At 40.8% G+C, this 14,288-nt stretch overlaps 1 protein-coding gene across 1 annotated transcript; it reads left to right on the top strand.

Moving 5' to 3' along the window:
• The first annotated feature begins 4,781 nt into the window (after positions 1 to 4,781).
• dbh (dopamine beta-hydroxylase (dopamine beta-monooxygenase)) lies at positions 4,782 to 13,892 on the top strand. Its single transcript, XM_068753291.1, has 12 exons — positions 4,782 to 5,150; positions 7,397 to 7,543; positions 7,967 to 8,224; positions 8,599 to 8,775; positions 10,412 to 10,514; positions 11,000 to 11,166; positions 11,463 to 11,606; positions 12,329 to 12,367; positions 12,585 to 12,644; positions 12,829 to 12,956; positions 13,211 to 13,370; positions 13,800 to 13,892. The coding sequence occupies exons 1-12, from the start codon at positions 4,782 to 4,784 to the stop codon at positions 13,890 to 13,892; spliced, it is 1,845 nt and encodes a 614-aa protein (XP_068609392.1).
• The last annotated feature ends 396 nt before the right edge of the window (positions 13,893 to 14,288 follow it).

Genomic DNA, 14,288 nt, shown 5'->3' with positions numbered 1-14,288 from the left:
CATCAAACTGAGCAACACTGGCAGTGATTTGTGCTCTCTGAACACTTTCTAGTTGAAAATGTTCAGCTTTCTCAAAAGATGAGTCAACTTTGACTTTGAGATCACCAACATTACTAAAATTGGGTGCCACAATAGTGCAGTGGGTAGCGCAGTTGCCTCACAGCAAGAGGGTCACAGGTTCAAATCCAACTTGGGGCCTTTCCGCAAGGAGTTTGTATGTTCTCCCTGTGTCTGCGTGGGTTCTCTCCGGGTTCCTCCCACCACCAAAAACATGCAGCTTAGGTGAATAGGTTGCATTAATTGTGTGAGTGTGTGAATGATTGTCTATGTGTGGATCTGCAATGAACTGGCGGCTTGTCCAGGGTGTACCCTGCCTCTCGCCCGTAGACTGCTGGGATAGGCTCCAGCACGACCCGGTTATGGGTAAGCGGTTAAGGAAATGGGTGGATGGTTGGTTGGTTGACAGCAGTGTGGTTACAATTCATGCAAGGCAAAACAAATGTGTGTGGATGCAAAGAAGAAGGAAAGATAGACAAACTTTCTGCCCTAAAGTTTTTACAAGGCACATTATCACTTTTGACACTTCACTGCCTGCAGTTGTATTGATGTCACTGGAAATAAAGTATGAAAGAGATGACGGATAGATCTCATGCAGAAGGAAATGTCTATTTATATCAGAAGAGGCAGCATATATGATGTGCCCATTCCAACCCCCCTACAATAAACACGTTGATGTGCCATCCCCATCAGGGGGAGGGATTATCTTGATCAAGTATTCATAGATTTGAGGCCTTCTTGTTATGCCTAATTTATCATACAGGGATATTAGTTTTATAAAACGGTATTAATGTCACCATATAGGCTGCATTTAATAGTTAAGTCATTCCTGTGGTTTTCTGCTCAATACTAAACTTGTTCCCTGTCTGGAACAAAACATTTTTTTCGTTCCATTAGGACGATGAGCACAACTGTCGCTAGGAGGATTATCTTTCTCTCTTATGGTTGGTCCTTTCACTCTATCTCTGATTGAAGGGCAGATGTGGAAGCAATCCATGAATGCAAAAGACTGTTTCCTACCTCTGTGCCTGTCTTTTTGTCCCTCTTCTGTCAGCCTCTGTAAATCTGAAACTTACAACTTATTTCCCTTTCCCTGATTCTCACTCAACCTTTTATCCTCTCCAAACTCTCCACTCGTCTCCTCAAATAATCGAATCGGATCACTTCACCCTTTCAGATCAGATGAGGGGAAGTTTTGGATGATGTTAAGCGAATCAGTGTGAGTTGCAATCATTATTCATACTCACAGAGGGGATATTAGGCCGGCTGGAGAGTGTGCTGTGTTGAAATATTTATAGGATAGAAAGAGATGATTGGATTGGTCATGCTGAGGTGAAATCTGCTTTTTTCCAAACCGTCCCGCTCTTGCTGTAAGAGGGTACAAGCGAAAGATTAACTCAAATGCTCAGCGTTTCTGCTTTTTTTGTTGAAAATATAAGAGTCAATGTCAGACTTGGAATAAAGGTTACATTATGTGTAAACAACAGCATCAAAAACTAGAAAGCAGTCTTTTTGTTTGGGCTGGAATACGAAACAGCCTTGAAAGATGTACATTTTCCAGGCACTATGTGGGTCTTGTGTGATTTGGTACTTATAACGTTTTGAGACAAAATTCACAATGTAATAAGACCACACAACTTGGAAAAAAAAGGTTAAATAATCTTCAATCTATCAAAATAACATTTAAATCAGGAGAGATTCTAGTTGGAAGTAAATAAGAATATTTATTACATCAATGAAATGAATGTGAAAATGTACATGTTGGAAAGGGTCTGAAACTCTTAAGGGAGATAGATAATAACATAAATGTGTTACAGTATATGCGGTATATATATATATACCACTGGTGAATCTTTGACGATGAAGTGCAGTGAAGAGGAGCTGTAAAGGATTTGTAATTAGGCTGAAAATTAAAATGTGTTACTGTAATACTGATACTGATTACTGTATTAGACAGGCCCAGACTGTGACAGAGTGCAAATGTCAAGCGCTCCTCACTGAGGTTAAACTACAGCTTTGTTAAAAAGAAAAGGTTATGTGTACACCATGTACTCCGCTAAAACCAACGATCTATGCCACAAATCTGCAAATGCAACGACTACGTGTCAGACTCAGTGTCGTAGGTTCATCCATCTGCCACGCATTTTAATGCAATCACACTCAAAATATAATGAAAATCACAGAGTAACACAGAAACACTCCCCACAAAATATAAAACTAGATTCATAACAAGGATCGTTTGTTTGTTTCTGGTTTTCAGAATTATTGTGGTTATATGTGTGTTCATGCATTCTCCAAACTACCATCGGAAATTGTTGGGGGCCGATATCCGCAGTGTTCAAAGTAGGATAACGACAGATCCTTTTTGCATAAACAGCCACAGACAGGATTACACAAAGGACCCCCCCCCCCCCCCCCCCCCCCCTGTGTATGAAACAAAATCGGATTCCAGCCCCGCATTCTTTCCCCCTCTTTCCCTGTTATTCCCTCCGGATCGCCAACAACTTTATGTCATCATGTCTCCTTTTTGCTTGCTGACATATCAGTAGTGGCAGGCAAAAGATAAGTGAACGTGTAAGCATATAAGAGAAGTGAGAAGGAAGGAAGCGTGTGAGGAGATGATGCAGGAGAGAGCTGCCCAACAGAGACGAGCGTTTCAGAGAGGGAAGACTGACAAAGAGGGAAGGAAACAAAGAAAAGGCACCTAAAGATTATTGATTTCACATATAGGCCACAGACATGAGAAGGAGGTTTGTCTCTTTTTGCGCCTCAGGGAGTCTTTTTATTACATTAACCAACCAGCTGCGTCTTTCTGTTCTCTCGCTCTGTTTTCTGCACAGGACCAAACCTTTCCAGAGGCAGGATTCAACAGTTTGACGTCATATACGGAATCTAGTAATAGGCTGGATGCAGTTTTGAACAAATGAGCCCTCATTACTTCTTTATCTAATGGTAATTGTTCCTTTCAAGCTAAGTGGTACTGCATATTGGTGCGTCAGAAGTTGTCATTGTTCTTCGCTGGACATCATTAAACAACAAATCAAAAATTTGATTGGGAGTTACTTGTTAATTCATGATTAATCATTTCCAAATTTGTTCTCTCCCCCACCTCTCAAAAACAAAAACAAAAACAAAACATTGGTATATTGTGCCGCCAAATGGAAATAAAAACAATATGCAATGAGTTGCAAATCATAAGAAATTAAAAATAGTGCAGCAAATCAGTAACCATATCACTATGGGCATTAGCATAATGATTTATTTCATCTGTAGCACTAACTCAGCAATAGCTGTAGCAATAAATCTGCATCTTCTTATGGATTTGTAACCCAACAGTAATTTTATGGTTATAAATCTGTAAACTGATAATACTTCCCTCTATCAGCCTACATAACTGTGTGCAGTCTGAAGACCTCACACACATTTTCTGCTTCCGTACTTCAAATCACAGTATTAGAACTCACTTGTCTGGAATGCTATTTCTTTCCATTCATGATTGGTTTTGGTGATGAGGTATTAAAGATCTCTCAGTTCTTTTCAAATGCTCCAGTATGACAGTTTGTCAGTGAGCCAATATGAGCAATGCAGTTTTTTCTAAACTCCTGTTCCCCTGTGAAAAGGAGAGCAATTAAAACCTGCAGGGCTCTTTTTTTTCTACAAGTTATTTTCTTTACTTTGTTTTTGCTCTAAATGCTGATTGTGTTAGCACCAAGCTCCCTGTTTGTCATTTTAAAAACCTCATTACATTTAAAATCAAGTGAAAATTAAAATAATGATGTTTTCCATGTGCACAAGCCAACCCGCCTTTCTATAATAACCTTTCAGACCTGCCTAAATGTGTTCCTCTTGCATTTGTGAGTCATAACTAGCCGATTGATTAGGTCCCCTGTAGCCTCAGGCAGCAGCTTCAGGAAAGAGCTTAATGCATTATTGCTTAACCAGAAAGCCAGGTGAGAGACAATGTGTGCATGCGTGTGTGTGTGTTTGGGGTGGGGTGGGGGGTGTAAAAAACTTATTGTCAGGAAATATACAAGAAAAAAGCATGATTCATGGTCACCACACCAAAAATAATAATAATAAAAATAAAATAATAAAAAAGGAAGTAGACAGAGATGGAGCGAGCAATAACGTCTAGCTAGTCTAAGTCGATTGTCGCTGATAATGCCCATGGTTGGATTTGAATCAATTAAGGGCTGGCAGATGTGGAGAATCATGGTCGACCCCAGGGCTTAAAGGATACAATCCAATTTTACCCAACAAATGTAATTCCATTAGGATGGACAAAAACAGACAACTCAGAAAAGGAGGAGTATCTCCCAAAAAAAAAACACCCCCCCAACAACAACAAAAACAGGGAGGGGATTGAGATCGAGCATTTACTCAGAGGAAAGAGACAGCACCCAGAAGGACTGGGAATCAGAGAAGTCAGTTGTCCTCAAAAGAAAGTCAAGGGCTTTAGGAAAGAAGGACCTAAAGAGTATAGAAAACATGGGAAGAAAAGAATAAGCAACCTGACCGCCGGGTGGGACATACAGCGCAAAGCAGAGCTGACAAGGCAAAGGGAGACGGTCCGAGTTTCCATTTGGGGATTCAAACCTCTGTCGTAAAACTGAGCAAGCTTTGTAGACTTAACTCAAGATCAGGTCTGTCTTGAGATACCGAGGACAACCTACAGAGAATAAAATATTCCGTGACCTGCCGCTGATTGCTCCGTCATTGCGGCAATGAGAATCTACAATAAGACCCTTCGCCTTCAGGACATCACCATCATGTACTTCACCGCCCTGGCTGCGCTCATGGTCATTTTGGTGGCTTCATATCAGGCACCCAACAAAGCCATTGACGTCGCCAGTCTAAAATCGAACCTGTCCAAACATCTCCCACCTCTTCCCATGCCCTTTCGGGTTCCTCTTGACCCACTGGGGGAGCTGCAGCTGGCCTGGAACATCAGCTACCCCAACCAGGAGGTTTACATGGAGCTGAGGGCTGCAGACCTAAAGCATGGCATCTTCCTGGGCATGTCTGACCGTGGGGAGCTGACCAACGCCGACCTGGTGGTGCTCTGGAACACAGGAACTAAAAGCTACTTTGGGGTAGGCAGCAATGAAATATGTAAAATCTTTCAACTGATTTACATTTTTAAGAAAATGGGGAGTTAAATTTATACAAAGTCAAATTGACACAAAGCTTCCTCCTAAAAAGATGAGGTTATTGATCCAGTTTCTAAACAGGAAGTGTAACGTTCACACTTTAGATTGTAAAATTCATGCATGAGGGGCGGCTCTATCCTTATGTCTTTGTGATCCTCATCTGTCTTTGGTCTCGAGGGCGAGAGATTTCTTTCCAATCACATCTTCACAAAGTGACAGCTAATTGGAAATTATTCAGACTTCATTAATATAATAAGTTCATCTGTGAATCATTGGGAGATATTATCATATATATATATAAATTGAATGTGCTGTGCTGTGCTGATTAAAATGTGTAAAATGCTTCATGTTTTCCACAAACATCCTACACTAAGGTCTATTTAGCTGAAAATGTCCGTATGCATTGATATTGCTTTAAAAATCCCATTCATGTTCCTTTTAATTGGCATTTATTTATAGGATTTTTTGAATTAAAACCTGGAAGCAGAATGATTAGTAATTACAACTGAAAAAAAAAACAATTGGGGGGGGGGGGGGGGGGGTGAATAAATTGCAAAGTAAGCATCTGTTCCTGCTAACATTGAATACATTAGAAACAACGACAGAAACATTTCTGTTGCAGGGTCCAAAAAAAAGGATAGTAAATTAAAACAAGCAATTCAAATACTGTAGGGTAAAAACAACACTAGTGTGACATTCCCAATTCGATTCCATCCGTACCTTTTTGAGTTATTTTGCTAACCGCCTTGGCGGAGTAATAACTAGGCTTTTTTTTTTTCACAGTCCTGGAAGACATTAGGAGAACATTTTGTTTTAGCATTTTTCAACAATCAGCCTTAAAATACATCCAGTCACATCCAGTGAACTAGTATGTATGAAACCTAAGGATTAGCAGCTGGCCACTCACAGCAGAGATCCTTACACCAAGTGAAGCATATTTTTAGCCAATGCTAAATGCATTTCAGGGGAGCTCTCTGCCCAGTCTGCAGAGTCATAGCATTGGATTGCATTGCTAAAAGATCCAGTAAAAATACAGGGGCATGTTTAGCGTAACCAAATAGACATTCCAACTACACTGAAAGCTGAAACAGAATGTTGCACACTTGAAAAACCACTTTCTAACTTTAACTAGAACCAAAACTTAAACAGCAAACAACATTGCCTCACAATCCTCGGTAGAGCTCATGTTCTGTGCACAGAAAAATAACGCAGACTGCTTCGGCCTACTGCCCACCTTTTTATTTGTTTTATTCTATATATACTGCATGTATTTTCACATTTGTTGGACTCAGAATCCTTGTGATTTGTGAAGAACAGTTACATAAGAGGGGCAGAGAGGGAGACAGAAATAAACAGAGATCTTTGGTGCTATCTGCCAGATGAGAATGTGAGGAACGTATAGCAGGAGCAGATAGACTGAGTTGTTCCAAAGCCTCCTGGCAGAGAGGAGGAGTTACTCATGCTGGGCTGGGATCAGGGACCACCAAGTTGACTCATTTCTTTCAATTAAATCAAACACAATTCACAAATTAATGTATTAACTCATGGAGCGCGGACCTCCGCCGAGCAGCTCGTTCCACTCATAATTAGATTTAAACCATTCACATTGTGATCTGGATCATCACCAAAAGGTTCTAAATTGTTCTTGTTACACCAATCGTGAAAAATAAAAGTGAATCAGAGTTTATGTGTATTTCTAACTGATTTTTAAATCCATAAATGGAGTTTTTAAATTAACATTTTATATTTTTTCCTGACCTCATTCTGGATCAGATCCAGATGACATTCGGGATAGTGATCCCCACCCTAGTAACATTAACATTAATCTGTTCCTGGTAACATTCCCAACATTCTCTGATAAAGAAGTTCCCTGAAGATCAAGATCCGTAAAATTTAGATTTATCTTGCTTAACATATAGACGGGCGGATGGACGGACAAACATGGCAATTGCCAAACCTCCGTCTCGGCGGATGTAAAAATCAACTCTACAAAAGCAAAGCATAATTGTGTCAAAACAGGAATGAGTTTTTGCCTTAAATTAATCAAATACACAATTAAAAAAAGCTCTATTTTCAAATCTCACCCAAATTTCACCCATGAGGAAACGTAATGACGCATACCGGTACATTGTTTTGCTGACTGTCGTTTATTGCACACCTTCAAAGGTATTGTGTATCTTGACCTTCAGGATGCGTGGAGCGACAGCAAAGGCCATGTTTCACTGGACAGCCAACAAGACTACGAGTTGATCGAAGCCAAGCAGAAGCCTGATGGATACTATCTGCTCTTCAAGAGGCCGTTCAGTACCTGTGATCCCAGAGACTACCTCATCCAGGTGTGAAAAGTCTGTCTCATGCACTGCGTAGGACGTAGACCAATCTTTGATTGGTTCATGCTATCATGAATTTTTCACTTCCCGAATCACGTGAACACGACGGAATTTTTTAAAATCATTGTTAACCTTCATTCGTGTCCACACATATGAAGAACTGATCGAACTTGATAGTTTACAGATGGTGAGAAGAAGATAACGCGGTAACATACGACACAGTAGACTGGCGCTCTGCTCATTAGTGCATGCAATGCGACTGATGATGAGGGCATATAGTACTGAAGTATTCATTATCAACGATTATAGTTACCATGGTACCATTCCAGACCTGTAGAGCTGCAGCCACTACTAGTGACCATCACTATGACAACGTAATGAAAAGTTCTCTGTGCTTTTTCTTTTCCCTGTCTGTTTTCGCTGCACCAGGAGGGAACTGTGCACATCATCTACGGCTTCTTGGATCAACCGCTTCCCTCACTGGAGCTACTCGACCTGTCCCGGGTGCACACCGGATTGCAGAGAGTGCTGATGCTGCGCCCAAACACGCCCTCGCCTACGCTGCCTCCCGATTCGCTGACACTGGATGTCTTGGCACCAAATGTCATCATACCAAATCAAGAGACCACTTACTGGTGCTTCATAAAGAAGCTTCCTGAAAACATGCCCAAGAACCATATTATTATGGTATAAACGACCTTAAAAATGAAAACACTTAACAAAGAATTAATTTGCACCTGACAGGGTGAGTGCTTTAGATGAGCATGCACAAGCAGCTATGGTTATAAAGAAGAAAACATTATTCACACAATTCAACAGCACAACCAAAAAATTTCATCCATACTTTTTTCTTCATAGATACACATCTGGTGTATTTAACTATATAAAATGTGAACAGTACAAATTCAGAATCAGATATGGGAATTGTTGTATAGTGTGTTAAATTAAATGAATCCCAGTAAATTATGTTGCGATTATTTGAATATATATAGAAGTAGCATATTAAGAAAAATCTTTATTTCCCCCCTGTTTCTATTCCCATGTCTTTTTGTGTCTCTCAGTACGAGTCGGCAATAACTCCAGGTAACGAGGCCATTGTACACCACATCGAAGTCTTCGAATGTTTTCCGGATATCCTCAATATTCCAGAGTACAGCGGCTCCTGTGACGACAAGATGAAGCCGAACCAGCTCAACTTCTGCCGCCATGTTCTTGCTGCTTGGGCTATGGGAGCCGAGGTATGATGGGAAAAGGACACCCACCCACATCCTCTCACTTTCATCCTCAGTAGGATCCTTCCATTAACAAAATAAAATAAAATTTAATTTGTGTCATAAACATGAACAATTTGCAACACATAAAATGTGTCTAACTTTTTTTTTTTAAAGAGTTGGAATAAGATCTCCTACGCGAGTAATATCAGAGCCTAAGACTGTGAACAGAAAACCTTGTAAATGTGATCCTACATGCAGCACAAATCTATCTTGAGCTTGGAGAGCGTCCGCGTGTGTGGGAAGCACAGTCAGATGCAAATATTCACAAATCTGGCCAACAGAAACATGAAAACACACATTTGCACAAAATTAAGCACGGCATGAGATGAATCCAAGAGGTGGCATCGTATCTGACAATCTTTTTGGATCTCCTCAAACATGTCATCCTGCTAAAAGTTTACCTTTCTTACAGTAACCTCGAACTGAAGTATTCACGTCAACTAGTCAGTCAGTCATTTATAAATTAGACTTATGCACCATGGCGACCAACAAGTGGGCTGACCAAGCGTGGAAGCAAGTTGCCTCTGAAACACATAAAGCAAAGAGGGCAGAGCGCCTGTCACCATGTTTCTCTGCTTGGCTCCCTGCTGGCCCCTCTCTGATTGGATTATCTGCCAGCTAAACAAAAAACAAGCAGGATGCCTTCTCTGAGCCGTGAGCGGTGAAGACAAGATTAGGTGGGAAATATTCAGGCCTCTTTCATCACCTCTCACGCCGCCGTTTCATCCCCCCCCCCCTCCCCCCTCCCTGCACCACAGAAGGCGAGCCTGGCCTTGCCCGACAAGAAACATAAAATGAGAGAGAGGGAGAACAGCAATAATTCTTGACACCATCGTAGCATGAATGGAGAGGTTGCCAGCAAAAAATAGAGAGGTGCATGATGGGGAGAAAGAAAGCCCCTGCTGGTTTTACCTGTTATGACATGACAGCAGCAGTGATTTCTGCCTTTACAAATTCTAAGTATCAGCAAATGTGTCTCATGATGTCCTCCTTGTGAAATGAAGGCACTGACGAATGACGATGAACTGAAATCCTACCATAATAGTTTAACATCTTGCTCAGTCTTATATTCTGCTGCTGCTATATTCTTACATAAGGTTTGGAATTTGTGAGACACACATGCAGAGACCACTTTGATGAAGGAGGGGTATCTTAAAGCACGAGGCGCTGCCTTCAGGTGGATTCGTAGTCGATGGTTAAGACATCCTGCTGTGAGTGAAATGAAATGTTCTCGTTTGGAAATTTTTAGTAAAACCTATCAAGACTCCAGCAAGTCCACGTCTTTCAACACTTTATGGGAAAGTGTTTGCGCAGGGGTCCAGGGTCTGTGTATGTGTATGTGTGTGTATTTGGCATCCTCTAACAAGGACGTTTTCAGAAAGGTCACAGTGTGATTTTATAGTTTGATCTTTTTCATTGAAACACTTCAACGGTTTAATGAATGAAAGTATCCAAAGAAATATCTTTGTTTAAATGCAAAAATGCACCTGACTTTTGCATTTCATGAGCAAGTTGCAAAAAGACTCAACAGTTTTAAAGCATTTGTATGACATGCAGCTGTGCATAATACATGTATGTTTGTGTGTGTGTTTGCTTCCAGGCGTTTTACTATCCTCCTGATGCAGGTGTGCCGATAGGTGGACCACGTTCCTCGAAGTTCATTCGCCTTGAGGTCCATTACCACAACCCTCTCCTTATATCTGGTACCTGAAGTTCACATGCACACACACACTTGAATCTGAGCATATAGCTACATGCTTTTTTTTTTTTTTGTGCACACCCACACACACACACACAGATAATCAAGCAGCAGGATTCTCCATGCTCTTCCTGATTAGAGCGAGCCTTATCTGTCCTAGTTTTCAGATATAACATTTGATATCACCTCTGTGAGTCACTGCAGACGCTCATCTCTTCCTGATCTGAACTCACCATATGCATACATCTTTTTTATTTTCAACATATTACCCCCCCCACTTTTTTAATTGTTGGGCTGAATGATTGCAACGCAGCGTTGTCTTTCTGTTCAAAATAACCTCAGATAAATTCAAAATGCTGCAGTATGCATTCGCCAGGATTGTACGGAACACATGTGTTAACTTTCTGTGACACTATAACTATATCCTGACTTGACTTCACGTTGTTTGAGAAATTTGATTGCATGTAAAATATTGTAATATTCCATCAGGCCGTCGTGACTCATCAGGGATACGGCTGTTTTACACTCCTAGTCTGAGGCGGTACGATGCTGGAATTGTGGAGCTCGGCCTCGTCTACACTCCTGTTATGGCCATACCACCCAAACAACACACCTTCGACCTCAGCGGATACTGCAGCTCCAAGTGCACTCAGACGGTGTGAACACAAACAAAATGGCATCATCATTATTGTTATCATTATTTATAGTTAGATTGTTAAGAATGCTGGGCAAACATTTAACCCTGGAGAACTCACAGGGTCAGATTTGGCTGCTGTTGGTTACTGCTATCCAAAGGGTATAAAAATGGTTCTTGGGTTCTCCAGGGTTAAGACTGCCACAAGCCTTTGGAACGTGTGTCCAAACGTCGGACTGCTGCTGTCTTTCATATTTCAATCATTTAAGTTTTGGTCTGCAAAGCACAAGCTGTCTATCTGCCCTTTTGTCAGTCTAGGCTTTGCCTCCGGGGGGAATCTATATTTTTGCATCCCAGCTGCACACGCACCTGGCGGGCCGTGGGGTGAGGACAGTTTTGGTGAGGGGAGGCAAAGAGCTGGAAGTGGTACAGGAGGACAAGCATTTCAGTACACACTACCAGGTGAGAAACAGCCGGCTTAAGTGTAGAGAGAAGCGGAATGCAGAGATCCAGATTTGTGCATTTTATCTCATATTAACCCTAACCCTAACCCTCTGTGCCACAGGGAAAAAGAATATTTTCAACAAGTATCTTGGAAATTCCAGTCCTTCCACCAAATTGGAATAAAGTCCATAATAGACAAAAAATGGTGAAATAAGTCTTATCTCCAAAAGCTAAAGAAAATATAAAGTATATTTCATTAATTTCAATGGAAATCTACTTGTGGTTTTTTATAAATGCCAGAGAAACAGATAAAATGAAAGTTGTGAAGGGGAATATTTACAACAATAAAATAAAACAATTTACAACTGTAAAGTTTTGTTGCACTTTGTTAATGGAAAGACAGCCTTTTCAGGGCCTGGGGAAAAAAAGAAAAAGAAAATGGGCTGTAAAGTCTAATCTTTTGAAAATTCCACCCTATTGCTGTCAAGGAAGTTTTTACCTGCCTCCGTCTCCAAAGTTCTTGCTCTTGTGGGTCAAGTTGGGTTCTGTCTTTCCCTGCAGGTCTTTCCCTGCTAATTCTGTAAAGTGCCTTGAGATGACTTTCTGTTATGATCTGGCGCTATATAAATAAAATGAATTTGCCGAACCACTATTAAGATCTTACTCTTATTCTGTGTATACATTCATTTATTATCTTCAGTGTTGAACATTCTGTATTTGCTTTCTCTTCTTGCTTATAGACAATCCGGGTCCTAAGGAAAATGGTTAATGTTTTGCCTGTGAGTATAAAGTCGATTTCAAAATGGATCTTTTCATTTCCACTGCTTGTTTTCTCTCTGTTGTATAAGGGGTTTATAGGAAATGCTAATTTCATTTAAAATCAGTGCTATCATTCTCAGGAGACTATAGAACGATAGCAGCCGAACCATCTTTTGTTCTTTGGGGCTCACCTTGAAAAGCAATGAGCTGCTGGTGTGTTTATTCTTGATCCTGCAGGGTGATGTCCTCATAACAAAATGCACTTACAACACAGAAGATAGGAGCAAGCCTACTGTGGTGAGCATCACCCGCTCAATGCATATTTTATATTGATTAGTCAACCACAGCAGGAGTTGTACTTTCACCAATCCCTCTTCATCCTTTGTCTTCAGTCTCACCGTAATCCTCCAATCTGCCGACCCTTCATGCTATATATGTACACCTTCTTCCCCATCTCACCCATATTCTTTTGTTTGTTCAGGGAGGATTTGGGATCATGGAGGAAATGTGTGTTAACTACATCCACTACTACCCTCGAACTAAGCTGGAGCTCTGCAAGACCCACGTTGACAAGGGGTACCTGCAGAAATTCTTCACCTTCATTAACAGGTAGCCCAGATGCAAGCCATCTGTTTCTCTCTCAAATCATATTTTTTTTTTATGTTAGCTGCATCCTTCATTCTCTTTTTCCGACTGATTACGCCTTTATTTAATCTGAAAAACCATTTTCCTCTCTGAAAGTGACCTTTTCTTTTCTCCTATTGTTAATTCTAATACTGCCATTTAAACTGTTCCGCTTCCCTCATCGCAATCTGCATCCCCACCCGACTGGCTTTCCTTCCATCTCCCTCCTTTCCCTCCAGGTTCCATGGAAACGACCAGTGTGTGTGTGGCGATGTCGGTGTGACGGAGCAGTTTTCTCAGATACAGTGGGACTCGTTCACTGGAGAAGTGCTGAACTCTCTTTACAGCACAGCTCCCGTATCCATGCACTGCAACCAGTCGAGTGTGACTCTCTTTCCTGTAAGTCCCGACTCGAGCATGCAAGTTTAACCACCAATTAAACCAGTTCAGACAGCAGATGGGAGTAGTTGAAGGACCGCTTGTTAACTTGCAATATGGATAGGCATGGTCATTTATTTTTAGTCAGAGTTGATGTTAATTATCAACAACCTCACAAGAAGGAAATAATTGTTCGATCAACTGGCAACACATTGAGGTGATAATTTCACACACACTGCTACTGATATGTTTTAGACATGGGTCTTGTGAAAAAGAAATATTTTAAATCTTAAATTAAAGTCGTCACTATAAAATACTCTCAACCCCACAAAAAAAGAAAATAAAGTTGATCATATTTAGCTTTTGATATATTGCGCCGGTAGATGCTGCCATCTCAACATCAAGATGCAGGCATACCAAATGTTCATCCCCATTATACGTCATCTCCAGGGAGAGTGGGACAAACAGGCGATACCAGTGGTCACCTCCACCCTGGAAGAACCTCGCTATCCCTGTGAGGGAGGAACTCTCCCCACCAGATGATGCCTCATACATCCCAAACCGTGGGAAATCAAAGCGGCCTCTGCTGAGATACTACTTTGTTTTTGTGTGTTGTCATCATTAAGACATGAAACGACATTATCTTGGTCTGTTTTATTTGCAAATAAGTTAATTACTTGAGTGGTAATCAAGGCTTTTGTTAACCTTTAAGAGTTTACAGTGTCATTTACACACACTTTAACATTGTCTTATGTGTCTTTGCGTGATTTGTTCTGTGTCAAAGAATAAGTACTAAAAACTCATTAAAAACGAATTTATAAACTCACATATCAACTTGGCCTGAATCAATGATACATTTCCATCCACTCCATAAACTATATTTAAGAAATAAATTATCTTGCTTTCTAACAACAAACATTTAAAATTGGCTTGTAATCA

Source organism: Brachionichthys hirsutus, chromosome 19, assembly GCF_040956055.1.
Source record: "Brachionichthys hirsutus isolate HB-005 chromosome 19, CSIRO-AGI_Bhir_v1, whole genome shotgun sequence".
In the NCBI taxonomy this organism is placed as follows: domain Eukaryota; kingdom Metazoa; phylum Chordata; class Actinopteri; order Lophiiformes; family Brachionichthyidae; genus Brachionichthys; species Brachionichthys hirsutus.
The sequence above is the reverse complement of the archived record's forward strand: the minus strand, read 5'-3'. Positions and strand labels throughout refer to the sequence as shown.